At 38.4% G+C, this 24515-nt stretch overlaps 1 protein-coding gene across 4 annotated transcripts in view; it reads right to left on the reverse strand.

The window, feature by feature from the left end:
* Nucleotides 1-24515, reverse strand: part of FGGY (FGGY carbohydrate kinase domain containing) — a 281837-nt gene that overhangs the window by 96337 nt on the left and 160985 nt on the right. For 2 of the 4 annotated variants that reach the window (XM_082052355.1, XM_082052354.1), the window contains exons 1-2: nucleotides 22891-23039; nucleotides 15814-15902 (exon numbers count right to left, since the gene is read on the reverse strand). In XM_082052355.1, the coding sequence (XP_081908481.1) occupies nucleotides 15814-15902; nucleotides 22891-23019 (218 nt within the window). In that variant the 5' untranslated portion in view covers nucleotides 23020-23039. Of the gene's footprint in view, nucleotides 1-15813; nucleotides 15903-22890; nucleotides 23040-24515 lie in introns of those variants that run through there. The other 2 variants (XM_082052356.1, XM_082052357.1) reach the window with 2 other exon arrangements.

Below are 24515 nucleotides of genomic sequence, written 5' to 3' on the forward strand. Positions count from 1 at the left end.
CCACTCTGCAATAGGAAGTCAAATAATTATTTCAGTTAAGATCTTGTATTTAAAAAACATATCTTCTATTGCCTTCTTCAGGCAGTTAAAACTACTAGACAATTAAAACGGAAAGTATTGCTTTACAGAGCCAGTACACAGCTTTCCTCTGGAAGTCTAATCTTGAGCACGTTTACCATAGTTCAAGGCTTCATTAAACACTCAATGAAGCTAGTCAAAAGATTTAGCCAAGACTACAAGTAATGGCAAAAAAAAGCGCCATGTTTCAGGCAAGCTTCCTCACCACCACACGGCTTTTGATGGACTGAGATTACTCCCTTTGGCATGACAAACTTCTCCCAGGACAATAATGGTAGCACACCACTACTCACACTCACACATGCATCACCTCCACATCTGTCGGTACCAGTCGGTGCTGCAGTCACACAGATCCTCACATCTCTTACCTATGCTCTAATAGACTTTATTATTCCAGAGGATTGGCATCAGCAGGCTAGAGGAAGATTGTGGTTATTAGCTCCATGACACTTTATCCTTCTCCTGTGTGAAAAGTAAACGTGGGACATGTACCATCAACATCCACGTTGAAGCACCACAGAGACTTAGGAAACACTGTGGACTTTTCCAGTGGTTTAGAAAGTGTGGCGCGATGCTGAGGGCAAAGTCTGGCCAGCAGCTATGTGGACACTGACACCCTATGCACTGACTAGTAAAGCAAATCTCCACATGAGCAACGCTACACATCACAGTGTGGTTTATGCTCTTTTCATAGAATTGAGTAAAATTAGAGGGGTGAGAAAAAACCCACTCTTACAACCCTAACATTGATATGTTGAGAAAATTATTAGTCCAGAAATCTCTTCACAAGTTCACTATAAAGACACATTTTACTAATTTATGAGTAAATAATGTATCTATTCCTGACATCAAAACTGCTGAGAGGCTAATTTAGCACAGTACTTGAATGTATGTGTGAGTATAAAGTCCTGAAGAAATGTCAGTGGATTTAATGGGAGTTTTTATCGGCTTAGTCAGATGATGCTGAACTGGAACCCAGGCTGTCATGCACTTGTGGCCAGACAAAGCCTAAGTGAAACCAGAACAGAAGCTGGGGAATTGCCAAGAGTAGTGCAATAAAAGAAAGTTTTAATAACTACATTTTGATGCAGACTGATCTGATTTCACAGATTGAGCCCCCCTCCTTTACTTAGGCAAACCACCTTTAAGTATTTCTCAAGTTAGGATGACAGGATTCGGCTGCCATGCGCACCTGAATCAAAGATTCACATCAGACACTCCTACATAGGCAATCAGGTGTGTTTTTACCTCCAATAACAAAAATCAGTTCAGTTAATGTATAATCTTAAAATCATAAGTCATTCCTAAATACTAGATAGATTGGGTCAAAATTTACAGTCATTAGTGTCAATTTTTAAAAATGTTTTTGATGGTAGATTTAAAGTAAGTCATTTAAATCAAAGGAAAAGCAAGATGGCTCATTTCACATACATCATAGGCTGTACTGCACGCTTGTATTTTAATATTTTATACTACAGTATCAGTGTATATTTAATAATAATAATGGTTCAAGTTTAAAGTCCTTTGGAATTGTACTCATGTAAAAAAAAGAAGGTAAATTTTTGTTCAAATCTGAAAAGGCAAGGAGATCAACAGTATTATTTAGATAGCTGTGTGATTTTGCAAACCAAAGAAAACCTCACCAAATAGAACCACACGGAGTTTTGAAACAGGTAACCGAAGTAAAAGCATACATAAATTTCCACTAAATTAAGAATGGGGAAAAAAACAAACAAAACAGCAAAAACATCTTATGTAAATAAGTAGAGAGAGGATTGGGAGATGAATACTGAAAATAAGGAAGGCTACAGTGTATATAAATCAGGTGTCATTATTCCTCAGAACACAGCAATAAAGACGTTCAAACAAACAAGCAATCATTATGCAATTGAAAAAGGGCATGGAATTTAAAAAGGGCATGGGTACTGCTGGGACCAAAACCTTAACAGGATTTTTTTTTTTTTTTTTAATTAAAAGAGACTATATTACATGGATATCTAGATGGCTTGCACTCATAATAACAGAGAGGAATATAAGCGAACATAAGCCCTCATTAACTGAGCATGATTTAAAAGAACTAACCCCAGAAGAATGTTAACATGTTGCGAATTCTAGGACTCCTTCCTCCTTTGCTAACTCTCAAACAATTACTGTGGCCATGGTAAAAGAGAAGTGACTGGACAAAATGAACTTGCACTTGGACTTGTAACAAACAAATGGATTCTTGGAAAGGTGTTACTCTTCTAATTTCAGATGCTTTTGCCTGTTACAAAAGGAAGGTGGACATCAATGGTTTTTACACTCATTTAAATCCTAAAAACAACTTAATCTGGGACTGAACATCCACAGCGCTCTCAGAGCCAGAGCTAACCCTCCCAGGGAAAGCAGGTGATGCCTGAGCTTGCCTGACACTAAACGCTGTGAAAGGTGATGGTTGAACCAGAAGGGTGGTGTTTACCACTACCCTTAACTCTAATGAACCCTTTAATGGAGTTCTAACAATGCTAAAATCTCTGTCTTAGCCTTTCTTGATACTTGAATTATACTGCAATACTTGCAGAAAATACAAATGCTTGCAAATGCTGCAAGCACAGAGAAGAATGGACAAAAAGTCAATTCAAAATCCCTATATTAGCTACCTGAAAAAAATCAAGAATGCTTTATTCTCTCTTTGATGCTTTTTATCTTCTTAATGAAAAAAAACCCAAGAATTTCCATACTTGTGTGTTTTACCAAAATAAGTGATAGAAGTAAAAAGATTACTCCATAGAAATGCTGTACAATTTTTATGCAAGAGAAATTAAGAAAAAAATCCAATGCAATCCTGCAAACTACTATTTATCTATGAACTTGGTCCTACACTTAGGTGTGAGTAATCTGACCTGAACAAATATTGTCTTTGACGTCAACTGGAGCATTTAAATAAGTCACGTGTTTGCATAAGCAACTGCAGGATTGTGCTTGACTTATTCTATATAGTCTTTACTAACTCCAGCAATTAAGTCAGCAATATCAGGCTGTACATTAAGCCATTTTCCTTAGCGTAAAGTGGTTTGCACCTTGACAAAGAAAATCAACTCACTGGTGTTCTAAGATGGCTCTAGAGGGAAAAGGTCAATTTTCACTGCTAAAAGAGGCAGCAGAAATCCTAAGGTCAGAATTTAACTGAGTTCTCCTGCCCTGACTTGCCATGGATGGTGTGAGAATGAGGAGGGACAGCACGAGATCTGCTGTCCTGCAGTAATCAGAGATACACAACTCTGGGCTGCAGTAATGAAAAATAGAAATAAATAAAGAAACAAATCTACATCCAGATCAAAAAATAATAGCAAGTGCCACATAAAACGCAGCAGTTATTTAAAGATATTTTTCTGGAAGAAGGAATAATGTGTTGTACCATGGGCTAAATCCACAGTACGTTAACTGTCTGAAGATGCTCTTGTCCTATGACTCCAGCCAGATCGCTCAGCTGGAGCAAGACAGCAGATGAAAACTTCTCTGGGTGGACTGACTTTGATTTTTCCAAATACACAATTTCTGTATAATCCTTACCAATCAATCTCAATTAATAACTTACAGGCTGCTTGCAAATTGTTATCTGTGTAATACTGAAAGCTTCTCTGGGCCTGAGTGGACAAAAAGTTCAGAGAAAAATGAACAGTGTAAGAACAGTTCCCCAAACATTCATACAACCAACAGCCTGTTCATACCAACATGCTTGGACAGCAAATAAAGGACCCAGACCAGCAAAGCACTTTAAGCATATGCTTTAACTTTAAGCACGTGCCTAAGTGCTTTGCTGGAAAAAAGCCCAAAGAGAAGAATTAATATGGTTAACCGAAAAGCCCTTCAGAACTGGACTGACGGCTTTGTTTTTCCATTAACTCTAGTTGCTAGTAAACACAAGCTTGGTCTGAGCATCCTGCCCAGTATATTTAACCCATATCACAAAAATAGCGATCTGGTACAAGCAATCTCTTTATTCAAGGAAGTTCCATGAATCAGAAAGCAAGGGGACTGCAAGACATATTTGGGATTCAGGCTACTCGTAAGGCACAAGTAGAAGCAGCACCCTCATGTCTCTTTGAGAGTCAAACCCATGTGAAGGCCCTGACCATTAAATACTCTTTTAGTAGTTGACCACACAAGCCCACATTGTCCTGACTCTTCCACCTCTTACATCAAGGCCCAATAAACACATTTTGGAGACCTCACCAAGAAGGCACAAAACACTGCCACAGGACCAATGGTTTGTCTTCCCCTCCCTGTCTTGCAAAGGAAAAAAATCCAAGCTTGGAGAAGATAATTTCCGACTCTGGGCTTTGGGAATGTGACAGTCTTTTTTTATTACCTTCACCTTCATCCATTAATAACATTTTTATATGCATCAAGTTTACCCCCAAACCAGAATGAAAACAAAATTTCCTAGAATATCTTAAGCAAAATGCATGTTAAAAAAAGTCTGGAGTCCAAAAATGGAAAGATGATTAAGGAGGCAGGTGAAGTTGGAATGAAACAATAATAAAAAGCCCTAAGAACACATCATATATTCATAGCTCTTGAATCATTAAGGTTTTGCATGACAGCTCTCACAAGCACCGGTATGGCAAACTCACTGACTTTTAAGCAGGAGTGAAAGTGGTTAAGCCCTAAGACAAATAATTTGAAATTCTCAGCACAAGTCTGATCTCAGAGAGTTTAAAGGAATGCAGACTGCCCAAAAACACAGCAGCTGTTTGTTTTTTCTGCCACCTTTCCAAGGTTCATGTCTGGAGTGAGGATAAACAGTTCTGAAAAAAAGTTATGTGAAGTTCAGACTTTAAGAAAATAAAGTATCAGACTAGTATTTCTTGCAGAAAGATTAAAAAACCCCAAACCTTAAATTATTCAGTCCTGGAGGTTTTCAGGTAGAGCTCTCAGGAGCAGAGAGGTACATGGCTTGAGGCTTCAATATATTAAAATGCTTTCTCAAAACCAGGCTGCATTTTCAAAAGCTAGGCCTGATGTGGTTTTCTTGAGCAATATTCCTCCAAGCAGTGTTTCAAATTTAATAAGGTAAGACTGTATTCCCTATTTTATGCACACATGTGTGCATACACACACAAATAGAAACCTTTTTCAGATAAAGCAACAAGTAAACAAAATAGCGGATGAAGCCTTAGAGATCAGCCTGATTTCCATCAGTACAGATATCACAGTTACAAGGCAACTTGTGCTATGCCATTTTGGACATCACTTGTTATACTCTCCCTCCTTCTTTCTCTCTATTGTTCTCTTTGTGCCAAAGCAAATGAGCATCCACTATAATTAACGTGGCTCTTGATAGGTTAGGCAATTAGAAATCGCTTGACTCAACATTTTTAGTAGGTATAACTTCCATTTGATCCACATTTTTTAAAGAGACATAACCTGAAAAACAAACAGTTAAGAGGAAATTCACTTGGGTTACCAGTGAAGCTAACAGCTAACCAGTGTAAATAAAGATTATCTGTGTTATTACAGGCAGCTCAGAAACAGCAGGAAATTTCAGGCACCATACTGGGATTCAACATCTGTTTATGAACTGTCCTTATACACAAAATGGAGAGTTGTTACAGGATAGAGTATACAAAATCAGGAAGTCTAAAACAAAGTGGAATCCCTCCAGAGAGCTTTCCTGTTATACTCATACCTGGTAGTATTGGGGCATCAGCATGAGGAATGGTGAACACTAAAGAACTCCAACTTGTCTTTGAGAGACACATTCAAATAGACATATCACAGACAAGCAGTATCCAGACATATGAAAGATCCTGTTCATGAAGTGCAAATATGAAGAAGAGTTGTCAGTGTGACTTGCTCATCCACATCCCCCATTTTCCCATCTTTCCAGGGAGATGAAAGCACTATACAGCATTAACCTCATATACAGATGCTGTATTCAAGGAATTAAGGGCAACGTCACACCTACTTTTTCAATTAAGACAGGAAGCACACTGTTTCTTGAAAGTAAAATTATATCATAATATTACTTTTTCTCAAAAGAGATTTTATTAGATGCAACAACAAATCAGCATCAAAAGCTCCTAAGTACAGCTTAATGAAGGGAATCTTAGAAGATGAAAACTATAGGAAAATAATTTCTTTCCTGGGTATTTTGTGGCATGTTTTCCCCCCTCTCATCACATTTAAATAAATATAAAAGCACCTTACTGTGAAGACCCAGCCTCATCCCTCAGAAGAAAGCACTAACCTTGGGAAATGAGGTTGGAAGAGTATCTTTCAAAGTTGTAAGTTTGAAAACCGTAAGTTTCAAACTACAGCAAATGGAAGTTGGAGTTTTTTCTTTCTTCCTAATAACATGTCCTATATATGCATAAATGCAAGTGCGTTTGGAGGGTGGGGAGTATGAAAGTCTTTCCTACTGTCCTTCCCACTTTGACAAAAATTTCTTGTGCACGGGTATGAGAGGCAATTGCAGGGCCACCTACGACTAAGTCCCTTCTGCTCCAGCAGTAGCACACAGAGCCTGGGAACAACAGCGGCAGAGCCACAGCTCCAGGGCTCTGAGCTGAGCCTGGCAGGTGACACATGGACAGGCACTCTGAGGAATGTCAGTTGTTTCCAAATCACTTCTCAGGAAGGGACAAGGATGCATCTATACTGCAAAACCCCAGCAAGCTCATAACTCAGGCTAACGAATCTGAGATGGAGCATTTGAACTAAAATGAAGTGGACAAACAGGGGCTTTAACTAAGATTAGCAGCTCCGGGGGCAGTTTAAAGCCGAGTGTAAACAATCTGAAACAAATATATATAAAACCCAAATGTTATCTGGAGCCAACTAAGAGTAAAACATAGAACTTCCACTTCATTTTAAAATTAAACTAACAGCCATGGTGGAATCTGAAATTTCAATGATCCTATCCACAGGAGAAATAATTTTCCCATGCACGCAAGGTCTGACAACCAATCAGCATGATATCTCCACTGTATCACACTGCAATCCTTACTGCTTCATCTGTTTCTCTCAAGTCAGACAGTCAGAAGCCTACCATCGAAATTTAATTAAAGAAGGCAGTAAGAAAATAAACAATCTTCCTTGGAATGTCTTTGATTCTGTAAGTACATGTTCATTTCATCCACTGAAGACTGAATTACAACCTTTCATCTAATGAGCAGCTTAATGGAATGGGGCTGGAATAAAGAATGGGAGAAGGAAAAAACAAATCTTGGTGATTTTGTACAACACATAATATATTTATATAATATTGGGCTCACTATCTGGCAACATCAATTTGCAAGCTACAGTAAAAGTGTTCACTATCTTAATGCAAGTAGAAGACATAGGCAAGCACTTATACCAAATCAATAACCAGATCTTACTTATAGTTAAAGCAGCAGATGCTCTACCACAAGGCAGAAATGACAGAACATCTATGCAGAAGTCTCTGCTTTTTTTAGACACATTCTTGAAAGCACCGTATCATTTATCTAATATTATTTTTATAGGCAGATGACAGGTCAGGCATACAAGTACACTATTCTAAAGGTTACGGAGCTGGCAAAATTGGTATCACCGCCATGGACAAAGAACCATTTTCTTTTGAAGTCTTCGTGGTCAGGTTATTTACATTTCACAGTTAAAAGGCTCCTCTCTGGATAATATGGATGCTAAAACAAATACGAGAAAAAGTCCTCTGTAAGCTAATGCTACTTTAAAGAGGTAATGTAAATCAACCCTGACACCAGCGTCATCCTCAAGCACGATGAGAATTTCCAGTGAAAAGTTACTAACATTAAACAGATTCAGAGAGTCAGCCAACAAAAATAAAGCAAACGTGTAAGCAAACTGCCTTCCAGGCCAAGACTGTTGTTACAGCCATGTATTACAGTGAAAAGGAGAGGAGGAACACTCTGGTGGTGAAAAGCGTTTGTTTGGGAAGTCTGGAGGAAGAATTGGTCCAGAATAAATAATTTCTAGTGTGATCTGTGAAAATGCCTATGGAACAGGACACCTAATTCTCACTGAATGTTAGACAGAAAGCTGGATGCCCAGCTAAACACTTAAAAGAACATTACCCTTCAAATTATACGGCTCTCTTCCCATCTATAAAATAATAATGCCACTTTCTTAGTTAAGAGCAGCATTTTTAAAGCTGAATTTAAGACTCTTTCATATGCGAGATATTACAGAAGAGTAAAGGTGGTTGTTGTTGTTTTTTAAAAAACAAAAAAGAAGAGCCACTTATGGAACAAAAAAATTTGACTTTAATACTTTTGAGCACTATACGTACACATATAATGCACAGACTTCATGCTACATAGCCTTCTTCTCCTTCACTGGATAAGAACACTCCTGGAATGTTATTGTTTTCAGGGGGTGGTTTTTAAGAATTTACTGTGAATATATGCATTCTATATGTGCACACTGAAGCACTGCTGGGCCTGTAAGTGACCCAGGAGTTCATAAACATGGCTATTTTCTCATCACATTCAAATTTATTCAAGAAAACAATTGTTACACAGCTCTTGCTGAACAGAGACCTGATCTCACAAGGGACGAGGGCTTTGCATGGGGCTTTCCACGGTGTTTCACATAAGGAAGAGTTCAAAGAAGATGACAAGATTGTTTATATGATGTCTTGTACCAAGAGGGTCAGATCCCTGAGGGCACTCACAGAAGTTAATGCAAAAGAAACATACAGTCCTTGAACAGCCAGCCTACATCTGAAAAGAACTGAAATCATTGTAAAAAAACAAGATTAAGATAACTGAAAGACAACAAGTTTCTCTGTGGTTTCTGTCTTGTCATTCCTCAGAATTTAGGGCCATAACACCACAAACTCCTTCGATACTGGCCCACTCTAGTTCAGTGAAGCACAGTTATCCAGTGCCACTCTTATTTAACTCGTCAGCAAGTCAGATCGCAAAGACTCCAACTCATCTCTTTACAAACTTTATTAAGGGGAGATTATGATCTGACCCTCAGAGAAGCTGATAATTACAGTGTTCATATAGATATATATATATATATATTGCTTCTGCACAGGATCAACAATGAAAGGGTTGTTTAAACACAGCTCCTTTGCTTCGATGGAAAACTGTGTGTACCACTCATCAGCTTAACTAAATGTTAATGACTACTATGGAAAAATAAAAGACAGGGACATTTTCTGATACACACCGTATATTTATTTAAGAGGCTTCTTATGATGTAGGATATGGCATTTTGAGACTGAAGACCTTTAACAGCAATGAATATATGAACCCTGTTTTGTTTTATTATTGTTTTTTTAAAGCACCGGAGAATGTCTTAACCATCACACAGATACACACTCTCACATATACACAGACTCTCAAACTACCACACTAGGCAAGATCAGAGCTTAACAGCCAACAAAACACACATTCAATCCCTGAGATCATTTTCCTGAAATAGAAAACTACATATGTTTCTCAAATTTCACATCAAGCCACTGCACAGCCTGAACTACAGGGGAGAACAGAGCCAAGCCCGCCTTTGGGCTTAGGGGAGTAAGAACCTGAAAACAAGATGATTCTTTTCATATCACCACATTTCTTGTCCACAATCTAAACTTATAAACACCCCCGTTTAACAGCATTTCTAGCAGGGGTTGCTTATCAAGCAGCCTTTGCTTTGTCAAATTAAGACACATCGCCTTGGATTAGTGAGACTCCCTGAGTTCAAAATGACTTCATGGTTGGCTCAGAGTTCACTGTCTCTGTGGCAAGTTGCCAGTAATACATCTACTACTGCGCCTGCCCCCAATCCTTTTCTATACTGACCTAGCTGACTTTTTTTTTTTTTAAGCAGCAAATGAACACAATAGAAAACTAAGGGCTAGATACTGTCACAGCTAATTAACAATCCTAACATCTTAAAAGAAATAACCAAAGTAGTAAATATTTGAAGATCTGAATGCAAGTCTCCAAAATCCAATTTCTCAACATATGTCAAAGCTGTTGAAAAGGGACAATGCAGTTTTTCTTCACTGTGCAGATACAGTTCGACACTATGAAGGGCTCCTGTTCTGGTGGAAAACACATTAAGCTTCTTTTGCTAATATTTTGTAAAGGGCATTTGTACAATAACAATAGCTAAAGCTTCCTGTTTGCCTGTGTGCTTCCTGGCTAACATTAACGAGACCTGCTAACCATTTTCTTATTTAGCACACAGAACCCTTTCAGTTTACTCTGTAGACTCAAGGACATGTCGTTTTTACATTTAAAAAAAATCCTAACAGTAATAGCCCACATTGCACCTGCCCTTCACAGTCCTGATAACTTTTACAGCCACACATTTCATATTTTCCTACATTGGGTCAGTTTGTGTGTCACCACCAGTCTCCAAAGAACGTGTTTTGAATTTATTGAAAGCCTGATCGAAGTGGAATTCTCTCATTTGGCAAAGATATCATCACAGGGACACTTGTTTTTGGCTCCATTACAAGAAATTCATGGTACTTTGGTTGTCCAATCTACAAAAGCACCATCCCTCCCCTCCCAACCAGCCCTTCAAGATAATTCTCCCTTCTCCAGAGACTTCTCCAATCAAGTCTGCAAGTCTGAAGTCTTGGGTTTCACTTCATAAACAGGACACAAAAACCAAGTGCAATTCAGGATACTGTCACCGCCACACGGGTTGCAGTGCTAATCAGGAAAGCTTTCTGAAATATTTCCTAGCCCCTTTATTTACAGAGAGAGGTCTAATTTTTAGATCAGACATCTTTTGAAGTAGGCACAAAACATAAACAAGAAGCAGCCAAATGCGAGAATTGCCGCCAAAGGATATACATTAGTCATGGCAGGGCTAGGACAGAATGGAAGGGCAGATGGCCCCAAAAACTGGTGTCTGTGCTCCTCCAGTCACAACATCTCATTAACCAGGATTGCCCAATCCTTTAAAAATACACTGGCACCCTTCAGATAATCATTTAACTCGCACCAGTTTGCTTTCTCAACAGTGCCTCTAAACATAGGCTCCTCTTCCAAACTCTCTTTATTTTCAACGTTTCCAGCCTATCTGGATAAATTATTCAGTGAGAACACTACTAACCACAGTGATGAAATACCTCACAGTGGTAAAAGCAAGCAACCTCATGATCATGTATGTATGTATCAGTTTAACAGACAAAGAACTATAATCAAATCCTCAAAGGAATTCAGCTGCCCAAACACCTCTGAAGATGTACATTGAATTCACTTCTCCAAATGACACAAGGGACATAACAGAGCAGAGACTTGAATCCAGATTCTCAGATTCAAAAGCACCTTCTTAGTTTTAATGTTTTAGTACAAACTTCCATTACTGAAATTCAGCAACGGACCAGACTCTATTACATCAGTGTACTCTGCATCAACCCCGCTAACATCAGAGGAGTTCTCTGGACTTAAATCAGTGCAACAGCCACCTCTAGCCCTAATGATAAGAATCTGGGAACAGCTCACAAATAAACTTTAAGGACTTAATCACTGCTTACCATAAAGGGTCAGCTATTTAAATGTGAACAAGCCAAGAAACTAGCCCCTTTCTCATAAATGATAGAAAAAAAAGTCAAGGTATTTTCCTGTTGAAAATACACTATATTAAAAGGATATCACATTCTCATGCAGATACAGCCTGATATTAGTTATGTGGTTCACAGAAATGCATTTGATGACTGCAAGCATTTGTCTTTCACTTTGCAGCCTGTTCTTATCGTAACAATGTGAATTTCAGTCCTATGAAACTGATTTTCTCTGGAGAAACGCATCATCCTGAGATCTGTTGGAAGGAGATCATTTACAAAAGATCCCCCAGGAGTATATGAAACATCTCTGTTACACCATTTTCCCTGTCATGATGGCTAGCAGCTGAAGACTGACAGGAAAAGTATTTCCACAGGAAGTCTCTACTAAATAACACTTTACTTTCCCCCAACTATTAAGATATATAGAGTGTAAGGGAAAACAAACAAACAAACAAAACCCCACAACACAATTACTTAGCACAAATATTCATCTCGTTCCATCTTTTTTTAGTAATTTTTGGGAGGTGGCTTATAGTGTGATGTTGGGCACTCTCTGTCTCAATAATGTCAGCCTGACATTCTTCCCTGTGTTTCCAGGTTTAATATCTCTTTCATTACAGCTCACCTTAAACCATGTAAATCCAATAGAGACTAGCTAATTTTCCAGTGAGTTACTTATGATGGGAAGTGGCCCTGAAGAAGAATGCTGGATCTAAATACACACGACCTTTAATAATTTTTGTGTGAATTCTACCCAATTTAATGGCTGAACCATATTGTTTGCAATGTAATTCTTCACTAGACTTCAGAAATACAATAAAATTGCAGATGTGCATCTGTGAGAAGAATTCTCCATCCATAATAAAGTAACCTGTAACTAAACCAGATAGGTATTTAGATTTTGTTACGACAGCTTTACCCAAAACATCATATAAAGGAAAAGTTATCAGAGGTTATAGATGGTGGGTGGAAGACAGCAGTGAGTCACACTCACCGTAAGTAGAAGTGCTGAGCCTCTGAAAAGCCTTGCTAATGTGTCTGTGAAAAAACCAGCTCTCTCTTCCTCTCCACAACAGTATTTCTGAAATAAGACAACTGGGTATTCAAGCGGCAAAACCAATGCTTATTGTTGTAATCTTGGGGAGCAGGAGAGGTTCCAAAGTTTTAAATTTTTTAACTAAAGAGCTGTCAGTAAATTTTTTTAATGCAGAATACTCAGCCATCTGGATCACTGAGAATAATTCAATGGTCTTTCATCAACCCAAATGTGAAATAACAAAAAATATCTGGTTTTAATATGGAATATTACAGGCAACAATCTTCTAAGGACAATGGGAATCAGTGATTTGGAAGTTATCCTTTACAACTGATGAGTAAAAATCCCCATCACCAAAACAAATTTAATAAAATAAATCTTTCTTTTATCAGAGTCAAGTTATGTATGATTCACAATGACTTGTCCTGCCCTGTGAATAGGCTTCTTTGTGCTTAAATGGAGAAAAGGTGGTAAGAATCTTATACTTGATAAATTCACACTTCCCTGGTATTATAAGCAAATGTAGGACAAATTACTTCACCAAACTACAAGGAAAATACCAAGAAAGAGGTGTGCACAGGGGAGAGTACAGGAAGGGGGGGGGGGAAGGTTTGATTCCAATAAAAACCTTTCTTGTCCTTATTTTCCTGTCTTTCTTCCTCCTTGTTACCATGTAAGACATTCCACTAGAGCAAAAAAATGGGTTTGATTTTGGGGAGCACATGAAAGCAGCAAAGGAATATGTACAAGGAACTACTTTATCCAAAAAAGAAGATTCACAACCAAAGGGTGGGGGAAGACTTTTTCCAGAAAGTCTTTTCCCAACATTCCTTTCTCCCTTAGAATATTCATCAATAAAATCAAAAAGGTTTTAAAAAAATCAAAATGTCATTCCTAAGAAAATAAACTTGCCAGTAAAAATTCAGGCACCTCAACTTCTGAATATTATCTCCTGTAGCTTTTTTTTTTTTTAACACAGAGAGAGAGAGATTGATCCTCTGCCCCACCTTCAGGAAGTTACAGATAAGCCAAAGCCAGGCAGGACCAAGGAGCCATCATTAGCACTGAACCCTCCTTTTCAGACCTACTTCCAGAGCAAAACCTGAGCTTTGCTGAGTTTAGACAGTCCTGAAGGCCACTGCAAGCCAGGACAGCCTGACAGCAGCTGACAGCACCCCTACACTAAGTCCATGACATTACTCTTACCCCATCCTTCTCTTCCATCCCCACATCCACAAGTAACACCGCCCCCTAAATTAGACATCCATGAGGGACAGTAGACAGGAGCTCTATTAATATACTCCAAGCTCATCTATACCGCACCACCCTGACCTCCTTTTAAACCTCCTGCCATACATTTGGGCTGCATAAAAAGGTTGTAGAAGAGGCTGAAAAGTTTAATCTCAGGAATTCAGACTGTACTTCTGTACAGGTTAGATGAGCATTAGAGAACATAAGTATTAGTTTGTAATATCTATTTGGTCTTTCAGTGTTATTAGTAATATTTATTGCAACAAAATTTCCCAGGAAGAACTGGGGTCCTACAGTGCTGGGCACTAACAACACACCCAAGAAAATACCTGCCCTTCCCTAAACACCTCACAGAAACTATAACCACGGACAGGTACATGCAAGAGTTTCGTGAATGTCTCAGCAGATGGGAATTTTCAGGAACAAGTAAAGAGAAGATGATAAAAAGCTGTACTGTACTAAGCACACTGTTATCTTCGTTTCCATCCAGTTTCCCCACTATTGCAGCACCAGTTGTTAGCAGCAATCCATTAATTCTGCAACTTGTATAGCTGCATAGCTAGTGTAATTCCTACACTACAATACAATCATTCATATCCCAACAGCTAAAGAGTAAGTCATAATGGCAGTTACATTTTTAAGTCTGCAGGAAAGCACTGTTGTTCTTTTACATCTGCTCTCACAAGCTACACTAGGTTGGAGGTTAAGAGAGGTGGAGAGAGGGATTTCTTTTATATGGTACAGCTGTCACTATTAAAAATAAGACAGGCAGAACATGTTACGGATCTGGGAAGATCTGGGAAAAGTAGGAACTCTCTTCATCAATGCTGGAGATCCCTCTGCTCAAGCAAGATAAGAATTCTCTTTCAAATATATCACCATTCTCTCCGATATTGCTTCCCTTCCTTTAAAAACAAATTCCAAATAATATTTGACTCCAGGCTCACCTGGACCATATTCTATTTTAGCTTTTTCAGTCATTAGCACAAGGTGACCATTAGTACACGTGAACATTTCATGATTTGCTCATACATTTTATCCCATCTATTAATCATCATCTAGCCAAAAAGCCAAATTAAAACCGTGTTTGGAACTGAGATCTGACCAGGGCCCCTAGCCGAGCAAGAAGGGTAGAACAAAGACACTCCTACCACATGTAAGAGCAGATAAGAATGTTCCCCCATCCTATTAAACAGAACTGTGAGTAGACAAATTGCAAGAATCTGTAACCCAATAAAGTAACTATTTTTCTGGGTCATCATGTCCCCCGACCACCTGAAAAATGTTGTCTTCAGGACAGGTTGATACTTTTCTCACATATGACTGTGCCTAAATTTGAGGAGCGCTTGATCTGTCGCAACCTTATACAGTTCATGGGACCAGAGCAGTCACCTTCCTTCCTCTGGTCTCCTGACCAAAGGGTGCTAGTTCTAAATGAAGATTTTAAAGGAGTTTTGTTAAAACTGCTCAGCAAGTATTCTAGGACGCTTAGGGAGCAACACAGCTGCTGTATTTTACAGTGAAGTTACCATTTTAAACAAGATTTCACCAGATGCCTCCCACATGGCAAAGAAGTATTTTCTTCCAATTCTCAAAAAAGTCAAAACATTTATCAACAAAAACAGATTTTAAAGAATTATTAGAAGCATATTTCATGGTAACTAAAACAATCATATTTATGTTTCAAAATGGAGTACAAGACCAATTAACCGACAGTTGTACCAAAATACTGGATCTGTGAATTACTGTGCTCACACGAATAACTTGTGTTCAGGAATGCACAATGGAAGCAGGAGATAGGTTCAAGATGTTTTGGAGCAGGCTGAATTACAGACGGATGTATATAACAGCATGCCCAGTCAAAATGAATTAAAGTGGAAGCACACATAAGAAAATAGATGAAGATGACAAAATCATGCTGTTATAGTTAACATACCTTGCAGTGACACCTGTGGCTTTCCAAGATAAGAAATCCGGAAGATCAAAGAAGTAGCCTGCTTTGTCCCAGCATGATTCATGCAAGTTCTAACAAAAAAAATTTTAGAAATGCAGATATTAGAGGCCAGGCATGATCATGTCCTTATTTTAATGAAATTAAGAAACCTGCCACGTATGTAAAAATGGCATTTTTTCCAGACCAAATACTCTGATCATCCAGACTGCTCTCCTCATTTCACAGTGATTTACAGCCTGAAGAACTGAGCTTTTCCACCACCACAGACTGATCACAAGAAAAGAGTTTCCCATAAAGAGTTCATGGAGGCACATGTTTCAGTGGACTAACATGGGCTCCCTCAGTTCCCCATCAGTATCAGGGAAGTCTCAAAGTCAATAGACAATGTTCTCAAAATAGTATTTGCTTGAAGAATGCCCTGCTTTCTAATATAAACCATTTTAAATTTAACATTTTTTATTATAAGTACAGGAAAAAAAACAAACAGCTCTGATAGCACAAGAACAAAGCTTTCAAATCTATTTCCAAATGACTGAAATATGACACATGCTTTAAGCCTGACCGGTAAGATTTCACTGAAGCTTTTTTTCACAGTTGGGACATTCGGGGGCTCTCAACAGCCTGGATTAAACAGTAACCATCAGCTTTAAATCCACATGACATCCCTACAGTCGCCATCACAGCACACACAAGAATTCACATGGACAATTAACAGAAGTTTCTCTTTTCAAACTCTGCTCCTCTGCAAAATTTCCTTGAAATGCATAACAATACAAAAAGCAGTACGAATGCACAAGTTTCTATCTGAAAAGAAATTCTACCTTATTTCTTCAGCTGAGGAAATAACTGGAGAATTGGATAACCCTCCAGTGATACCTGTAAGATCCAGATAGCCATGTGACATTTCCAAAATCCTAAAACAAAACCTCTTCTACCAAGAGAGATCATTTACAGAGAGTTTCTAACACTATACTCTGCAGAGAGTTAGTGGTTCAGAAAGCAAGAGGTGGGTCATATCACCTGGGCCAGGCTCTGTTCTTTGTTCCTATCTCCAAAATGGAACATTATGAATTCCAGAAACTAAGGTGCAACTGGCTAAGTACAAAAAAAGCACAAATTTGTTAGTTTTGGACCATGTAAAAAACGTCTTCATTTAGTTCTTCAAAAGCTTCTAAAATTCACTGGGTTTCTACTGAGTTCAAAAAAGAAATGCTTCAATTAAAACTTTTTAACTTAAAGAGCAAAACCTTTGGGTGTCTGCTCCTAATCACTTGGGTTTAGCTTACCTCCTAGACATATGTGTCTGCTATTAACATCAAATTTAACTTTATATGTGAATGCAAAGGTGTTACATAGTTAACACAAAGGTCATTCAGCCTGACTATTTTGATAATATAAGCCACTTTGTACTGTTAACATACCTGACAGTCTGCAAAAAGCAACAGTAGTTTGGCTGTTAATCAGAAAACAAATTGGATTAACTGTCCTCTTCAAACAAATCTGTTTCAAAGGTACTTCTTGGATCCTTATTCTATTACTTCAAGAATTCCCAAAAGCCACATGTTAGTGACACTAAAATGTTGTTTCATGAACATCCAAATGATTCATTCTTTGCCATCTTGTTGCTTTGTCATCACTAATTAGTACAGAGAAAAAAAAAAATCATAGCATGCCCTGATGCTTTTTCCAAGCAAATTTAAAAGTCTCCATGTTTTCGACACTCACTGAAGTTAATTCTAATTTATTTTCACTCACAGTCAGGAATCTGTGACCACATTAAAAGGATTGTGGAAAAGATCTGGGAATGTTCCCAATGCTGTATTCACATCCTGCAACTCACTCTCCAAATTCACTTGTAAAGAAACTAATTCAATCTTTCTGTTTTCCAGGGATACTTGTGGAGACCCCTTTCTTCATCTCTTTCTCTGATTGTGGTTTTTTTGTTGGTTTTGGTTTTCAATTCTTTTGTTTGTGTTTGGTTTGTTGTTGCTTGTTTATTTTTTAACAGCTATACCTCAAAAAACATAATTTTGTAAGATCCTTACAGATAACCCCAAATACCCAGGGGCAAAGAGTTTATGAATTATGAAGCAGAATGTCTTCCTAGACAAGAAGGTTTAGGAGTGTGAGGGATGGGAGAACTGACACAGAGCACATGAAAGGCCTCCATCGCCCATTTATTCCTTGACAAGTCAGAAGATTATCACGAAGCCACACTGCACAATTTTGTATTGTGTCATGTGTATTTGGTCACTTCTTAATTGGACTGAAAATACACACACAGGCAGAATTTCACATGAGCTCCAGCATCCCATGTGATTTTTTTTGAAACACCTACAGACCTGTTCTCCTTAGCAAAGCTGCAAGAGCTTTCACATCCATATTTTACTGGTTTGCTGAGGAAGGCTGTTTCTGTACCGGAAACCTTTGATTTCTAGTCTTACTGAGTATATAATTTTCTTGTAAGATGAAGTGATCTTCAGACATCTAATGTTTGTGAAAACATATTTTTCCACCAGAAGTAAAATGTGTATATAAACATTGAAAAGGTTCTGTCTTTCGTTATTGCTAATACAGACTAAATATGAATAAAATTATCTTAAATGCCATTATATACAGCCTTTGTATCAGATCCCTGTTGGCCACAGGGTTAACTAAAGACAGACTAGAAGTAAAACGTCTGATTTAGCACAGTGTATCAGTCTGAATTTCATGGCTACTTATCAGCCAAAACCCACAAATGTAAAAATCATCCCAAACTGGTGTGTTAGAAACCTAGATTAAAACCAGGAGGGACAGATGGAAGCAAAAAAAAATGTTTTACCATTTAGAGTAAAAAACAAAGCTGGTGTGAGCATTCAAGTTCCACATCAAGACATAATCTAAGTCATCTGAAAATCCAAAAAGAGACTCATCCACTGAAGAACTGTCTGCTCTTCCCAGTTCAATCCCAAATTTTAATCTCAGTCACCCATGCAATATGTAATAGTAGTCTATGTAGCATATCAATCTTTCCTCTCCTAAATTACAGAAAACAAATATACATCATGTGAAAGGAAGAAAGATGACAACTAATGCACACACTCATAGGGATGTAAAAACTGATGCCCCATGCATAATTTCAATTCAGACAAAGCAAGGACTTAGAACTTGGATCTCCCACACTTTTGATCATCTGCCAAGCCATGTGATAGAGCTGTTCTGAGGTACCCAAGACATGCTCTGAGCAGAAATTCTGCTTCTGCCAGAGCCAAGGCTGCGAACTGATAAATTCTGCAACTACCAGTTGCACTCAAATCAATCGGTAAAACATTAACTGAATTATCAGATTCATCCTCCGGCTGGAATTGGGGTGGGGCAAGAGGCTTGGAAAGTAACCTCTTAGGGTAAGTCTACAGCTGCAGGTGGAGAAAACTCTTTGCTGCAACACACTCTCTGTACCACCTAGACACTGTCTTAGGACACGTGCATGTATTTTCAAACCCCTGAGGCACGTTGAGCTATAGCACCACAAGAAATAAGTTGTGTTGTTTTTTTTTTAATAATATACTAATTTTGTTTTACATTACAGACCTAACACTGGACTCTCTCTATCACCACATGGTCCTCACAGGCAGAGAAATACAATGTTCCTCCTCAGTGGACCACAGATGCGCAGTTTAACAAGAGTGCCCCACAGGCTATACAGTAGTTGCATTCAGCTGATCATTTACTGTAAACAGCTGTCCCTGACATGCAAAATCCACTTGCAGTGATGGCTTTGTCATTTGAACACCTACCTGCAATCACAAACATCAAGATCACCCAATGAATTTCATGTAGACTAACCACAAGGCGCTAGAGGGTAAAATGATGTGGCACTAATCAAATTAAACTGAATGTAAGTCAATACAATTCAAACAAAAGATCTCAAAAGACCTTCACAGATGAGTTTCTATGACCTTCATACATTACTTTCTTAATTCAAAATCAAAATGGGATAGAGATGAAGCGACGGAAGAACAGATTATGCCCTGAAGCCTCTAGTCTCTGGTTAAATCTCTATTCTATGTACAGAGGGAATGTAAGGAGATAAAGAGAAAACCTCAAGCGAAAACATTATATGGAAAAGAAAGTAAAAAATAAGTGGATAAGAGTAACTTGTGACTTGGAAGAAAAACTGCAACATCCCTCTGCAAATAAATACAAGTCAAGTGTAACAGGAAAGCCACAAGAGATAAGGGCCAGCATCTACTTCTCGTATAATGACGTCAGCTCATTCCTCACAGTCAGTGAGGTCATTTTCGACTTCAATCCTAATAAAAAAAATGATGATGGGAATGAAAAAGCAGAGTTAGGTCACCTTAGCTCTCCCCCCCTTCATCAATTCCAAACAATTCAGAGTAAATTTGAAAAGTCATATTCTTTAGTAACTCTTTTGATTCCTTAAATGGAAATTCTTCAAGTAACAGAAATTCAGTTCCTTTCTTCAAGGGACAGCCTAATCACTCGACACTTAGCAATACTGTCAAATAGACCTGTCCCTTTAATACCTGTGTTGTAGTTTATTCTTCTATAAAATACCAATAACAAAGAATGTGAAGAGATTTAAGTAATTTATTATTTACAGACCACTTGAAGATACTCCACTGAATAACACTGTATGTGCAAACTGGAGTTTCAGCTCTCATTTGGAGAACCTGACATTCAAAGTTACTGTAAAATTTGCCTTCCCTGGCGAACAGAACATTTGCATTACATGAGGCTGAATTTCAGCTGTCAGAGGCTAACATCAACCTTTGCTGCTAGCCCTAAGAGGCGTGTAATATGTAGGTGCATCACTGTGAATGACATTGAAAATAAACAGTCATTCTTCATACGATTCCTTTCATCTTCCTACTTTGCAACAAGTACAGAAGCAGTGAGCAAAGACTCAATCACATATCTCTCCAAAGCTAAAAAGTTTAACACTACATACTCACATCTCAACTGATTACAACCGACTCCATAATATATGTTATTTTCCTTCTCATGAGTTAGCTGAGGTGTTTCTGTGGATGTTGCTAAGGTGCCTGACTTAAGCAGGGTGAGCTTAAGCGGTTTAACATGATGTCTTTTCTAGTGCACTTCGGATGCAGAACTGTCACGTGAGCAGCTCAGCAAGCAGATACTGAGGTTAAAAAAACCCTCTCTTAAGGACAATAATCTCTTTAGCTGGTACGTCAGGAGCTGAAACGAGCCATATGAACAAGCCCTGTTCTGTAATGCCCTTCTGCCAGGTAATCTCTGCTGCTGGCTGGCATGTAGGGTAAGGTGAATTCTATTTCCTACCCGTTTGCTTATGGAGGGAACAAGCCTTGCAATACTTGCCCTCCCCTTTATCCTATAGCAATTATGTCAGAATGCTTTGAGGTCATAGCATAGACTTATATCTCTGGGTGACCACATTTGGAGATCCCATAATCTAGCCTTTGCTGATCAGTCAGGTACTCATATTCCAGACCTTGCAATGTTTTAAACACAGTGGATTCACTTAAGATTTTTAAGGCTTACTTTTTATTATTTCTAAAATGACTGACAGATGATAGTTATAGGTCAAGGAGGAAAGAACTAGTAGATGGATATTCATACTTCAGTATAGCATCTACAGACTACATTAATTATTGTCTATTATAATTAATCTGTCAGTACCTACTTCTGCCAGTTGATTCCTTTGACTTTCCTCAGTCTGCACCTTGTTACTAGATCATGTTTCATGTTTTTAAGGACAGGAGACGCTGGCTGTTTGGAACTGGCAGCAAGTCATTTACATTTGGGCTTTGCTAAAATGACAGCAATCATCATTAAGACCAAATGTAAAAGCCAGGTTGGAGGAGGTTATAAAAAATTCAAGTGGCAGGCATTTCCCTTTCTATCTGACAGTTATTATTATTATAAGGCCATATGTCACTCTGTAAGACACAAAATTTAAACACAAGAGACAGGTAGAGTTCCACATCATGAACAGAGCACCTTTCCTCTACAGATGGTTTACTTTCTACAGATGGACAGAACTAAATTCAAGCTCTCACCGAACAGTTTCTCTACCAGCAGCCAAAGACATCACACATCCCCTCACTGTCAGATGCAATGTCCCAAAGTCAGTACCTCTGGCCAGGACACCCAATGCTGAAAAGCTGTTATTTTCAAATTGCTATCAATCCATCCCAGAAATAGCACCTACACCCCTACTTAGAGCAGGAAATACATCTCTGTATCTAAATCCTTGGATACTTTGAGGACTCATTCATTACCTGCAACTACCCAAGCTTAGAATTAGATAAAAAAGGTATATGAAATGTTTCAATCAAGAAACACTAAATTGCAATATAATCAAAGATACTTCTAAATAATTGAGATGAAAAAAAAAAAGAACCTCAAAATATGTTCATCATAACTTTAGGCTAGCCTTACTTTACACACCTTTCAACACTAAGGCTGAAGACTTGTTTAAGAAATTTCATTCTCAGAAATCAACAAACGGCTTTAATCATTACCAAAAATACACCATGGTCCTAGATGTATGTCCTAGAGTTAATTTTCTTCCTAGTAGCTGGTATAGTGCTGTGTTTTGGATTTAGAATAAAAATAATGTTGAAACACATTGATGTTTAAGCTGGTGCTGAGCAGTCAAGGACTTTTCAGCTTCTCATCCTGCCCTGCCAATGAGAAGGCAGGGAGTGCACAAGAACCTGGGAGGGGACCCAGACAGGACAGCTGACCCCAACTGCCCAAAGAGATATTCCATAGCATATGACATCATGGTCGGTATATGAACCAGAGGGAAGCTGGCCAGGGGTGACCACTGCTCAGGAATGGGCTGGGAATCAGTCAATGGGCAGTGAGCAATTGCAGTGTGCATCACCTGTTTTGTATATTCTATTATTATTATTCTCTCTTCCTTTGCTATCCTATTAAACTGTCTTTATCTCAACCCATGAATTTTTTTATTCTCTCCCCCATCCCACTGGGACGGCAGTGAGCAAGCAGCTGTGAGGTTCTTGGTTGCCAGTTGGGGTCAGACCACAACAATGTACTTACTTCCTTTATCCACAGCAATTTAGGCGGCTGCATTTCCACAGACATCACTCCCCCTACGTAGCTCAAGACCCTGTGTTGCGTTGCATTGATGCGGTCAACTTGACTGACTGCACGATGGTCCATCCACATAATAACATTCCTGTAGTTTTGTCCTTGGGGGAAAAAAAAAAAAAGTCTGGCTTAACCCCACCTCAATACTGTAAGTTACTAGACTTTAACCTGCTTCACACTTCTACATAGGAAACTCAAGTTCTATTTGCTTTAATAATCCGCAGTGCATATCTAAAGATAAATTTCTAGCCCTCTGAGCCAACTTTGAGACATGCCGAGCACTGAGAATGCCAACTGAAATAAATCAGGCTTGTGAGCACCCAAGAACTTTGAAACACTATGCTCTTCTAGATTATATTTCATTCAAAGAACCCAAACTTCTTGACAAAGTATTTCATTAAAAATATAAAGAAGCATATTGGTGACTAAGAACTAAAAATGTGACAAAATCTGAGCAATTATGTTATAAATTGTAAATAACTCAGCTAGTCACCTAGCTAGATAGTTACAGGGATTCTCTTTCTTCTTCTGTTGTTACAAGACAACTACCCTACTTCCTTTCGGAAATACAGTTTCAGAGGGGTAATTTGCTGAAATGCTTTTATTTTCGACGTAGAAGGAATAAGCCTTTAGCAAGTCTGCATAACACACGAGAAGAAGTAGTAAGGAACATTTTATGAAATTAACCTACAGAGGACCTGCTAGACAGGTGGAACAGCAATCCTGATGACACTTCAGATTCCTCTCTTGCTAAGTACACCGCACACTCAACTTCATGCCACAGCAACTCATGCATAATATTGAAAACATACTCTAAGACAAGGCAGAAGTATGAGGCACACCACTATTTCTAACATGGATTGAAATACACCTTAGAACTGTGAGACTGCCTGAAACCACACCAATGCATGCCCATACCAGTGTCACAGTATTTAGTGCATTCTTGTCTTTTTTATTTAACACGACTGCATAAACTCGAACTTCTTGGGAATATTGGAGAATAAAAAAAATGAGAAATGAATTTGACTCAATAGACCAAATAGCCCCAGACAACCTCAGGCGTTCAAAAGATCGTAAGAGACTCTCAAACCGGAAAAGTAAATAATCTCATCTAAATTTAGTGAAGGACATTTTGGGGGCAAAGATGGTCTTATAAGAAAGACAGGAGGAGATGACAAACAGATCTGAGAATAGAAAGGGAACATCAAGAGAATTGTGATTATGGCACTGTAAGTACTGATTTAGCACACACCTAATCTTAAATAGGATTCACTGGGGAAAAAAAAGTGCATCACAGACTTTTTCTTCTGAAGCATCTACTTAAAAACTAATTAAAAAAAAAAAAAAGGTTTTTTAGAGAAAGGTCTCAGACTTTTTCTGAAGTTTAGCATTGTCCTAGACAAAGACAAAAAAACAGTGGAATATAATACACAAGCTGAACCTCTTGCCTGCAGCTCCAGGACAGAGTAAGCAGTTAAACCATACTAACACTACATTTTTAGCATTCCTTCAGCCAGTGCGGATGGGTATTTATACACACCATGAAAGTCATGATTAGTAAAGTCTGAAGGAGG

This window comes from Streptopelia decaocto (assembly GCF_964273445.1).
Source record: "Streptopelia decaocto genome assembly, chromosome: 5".
In the NCBI taxonomy this organism is placed as follows: domain Eukaryota; kingdom Metazoa; phylum Chordata; class Aves; order Columbiformes; family Columbidae; genus Streptopelia; species Streptopelia decaocto.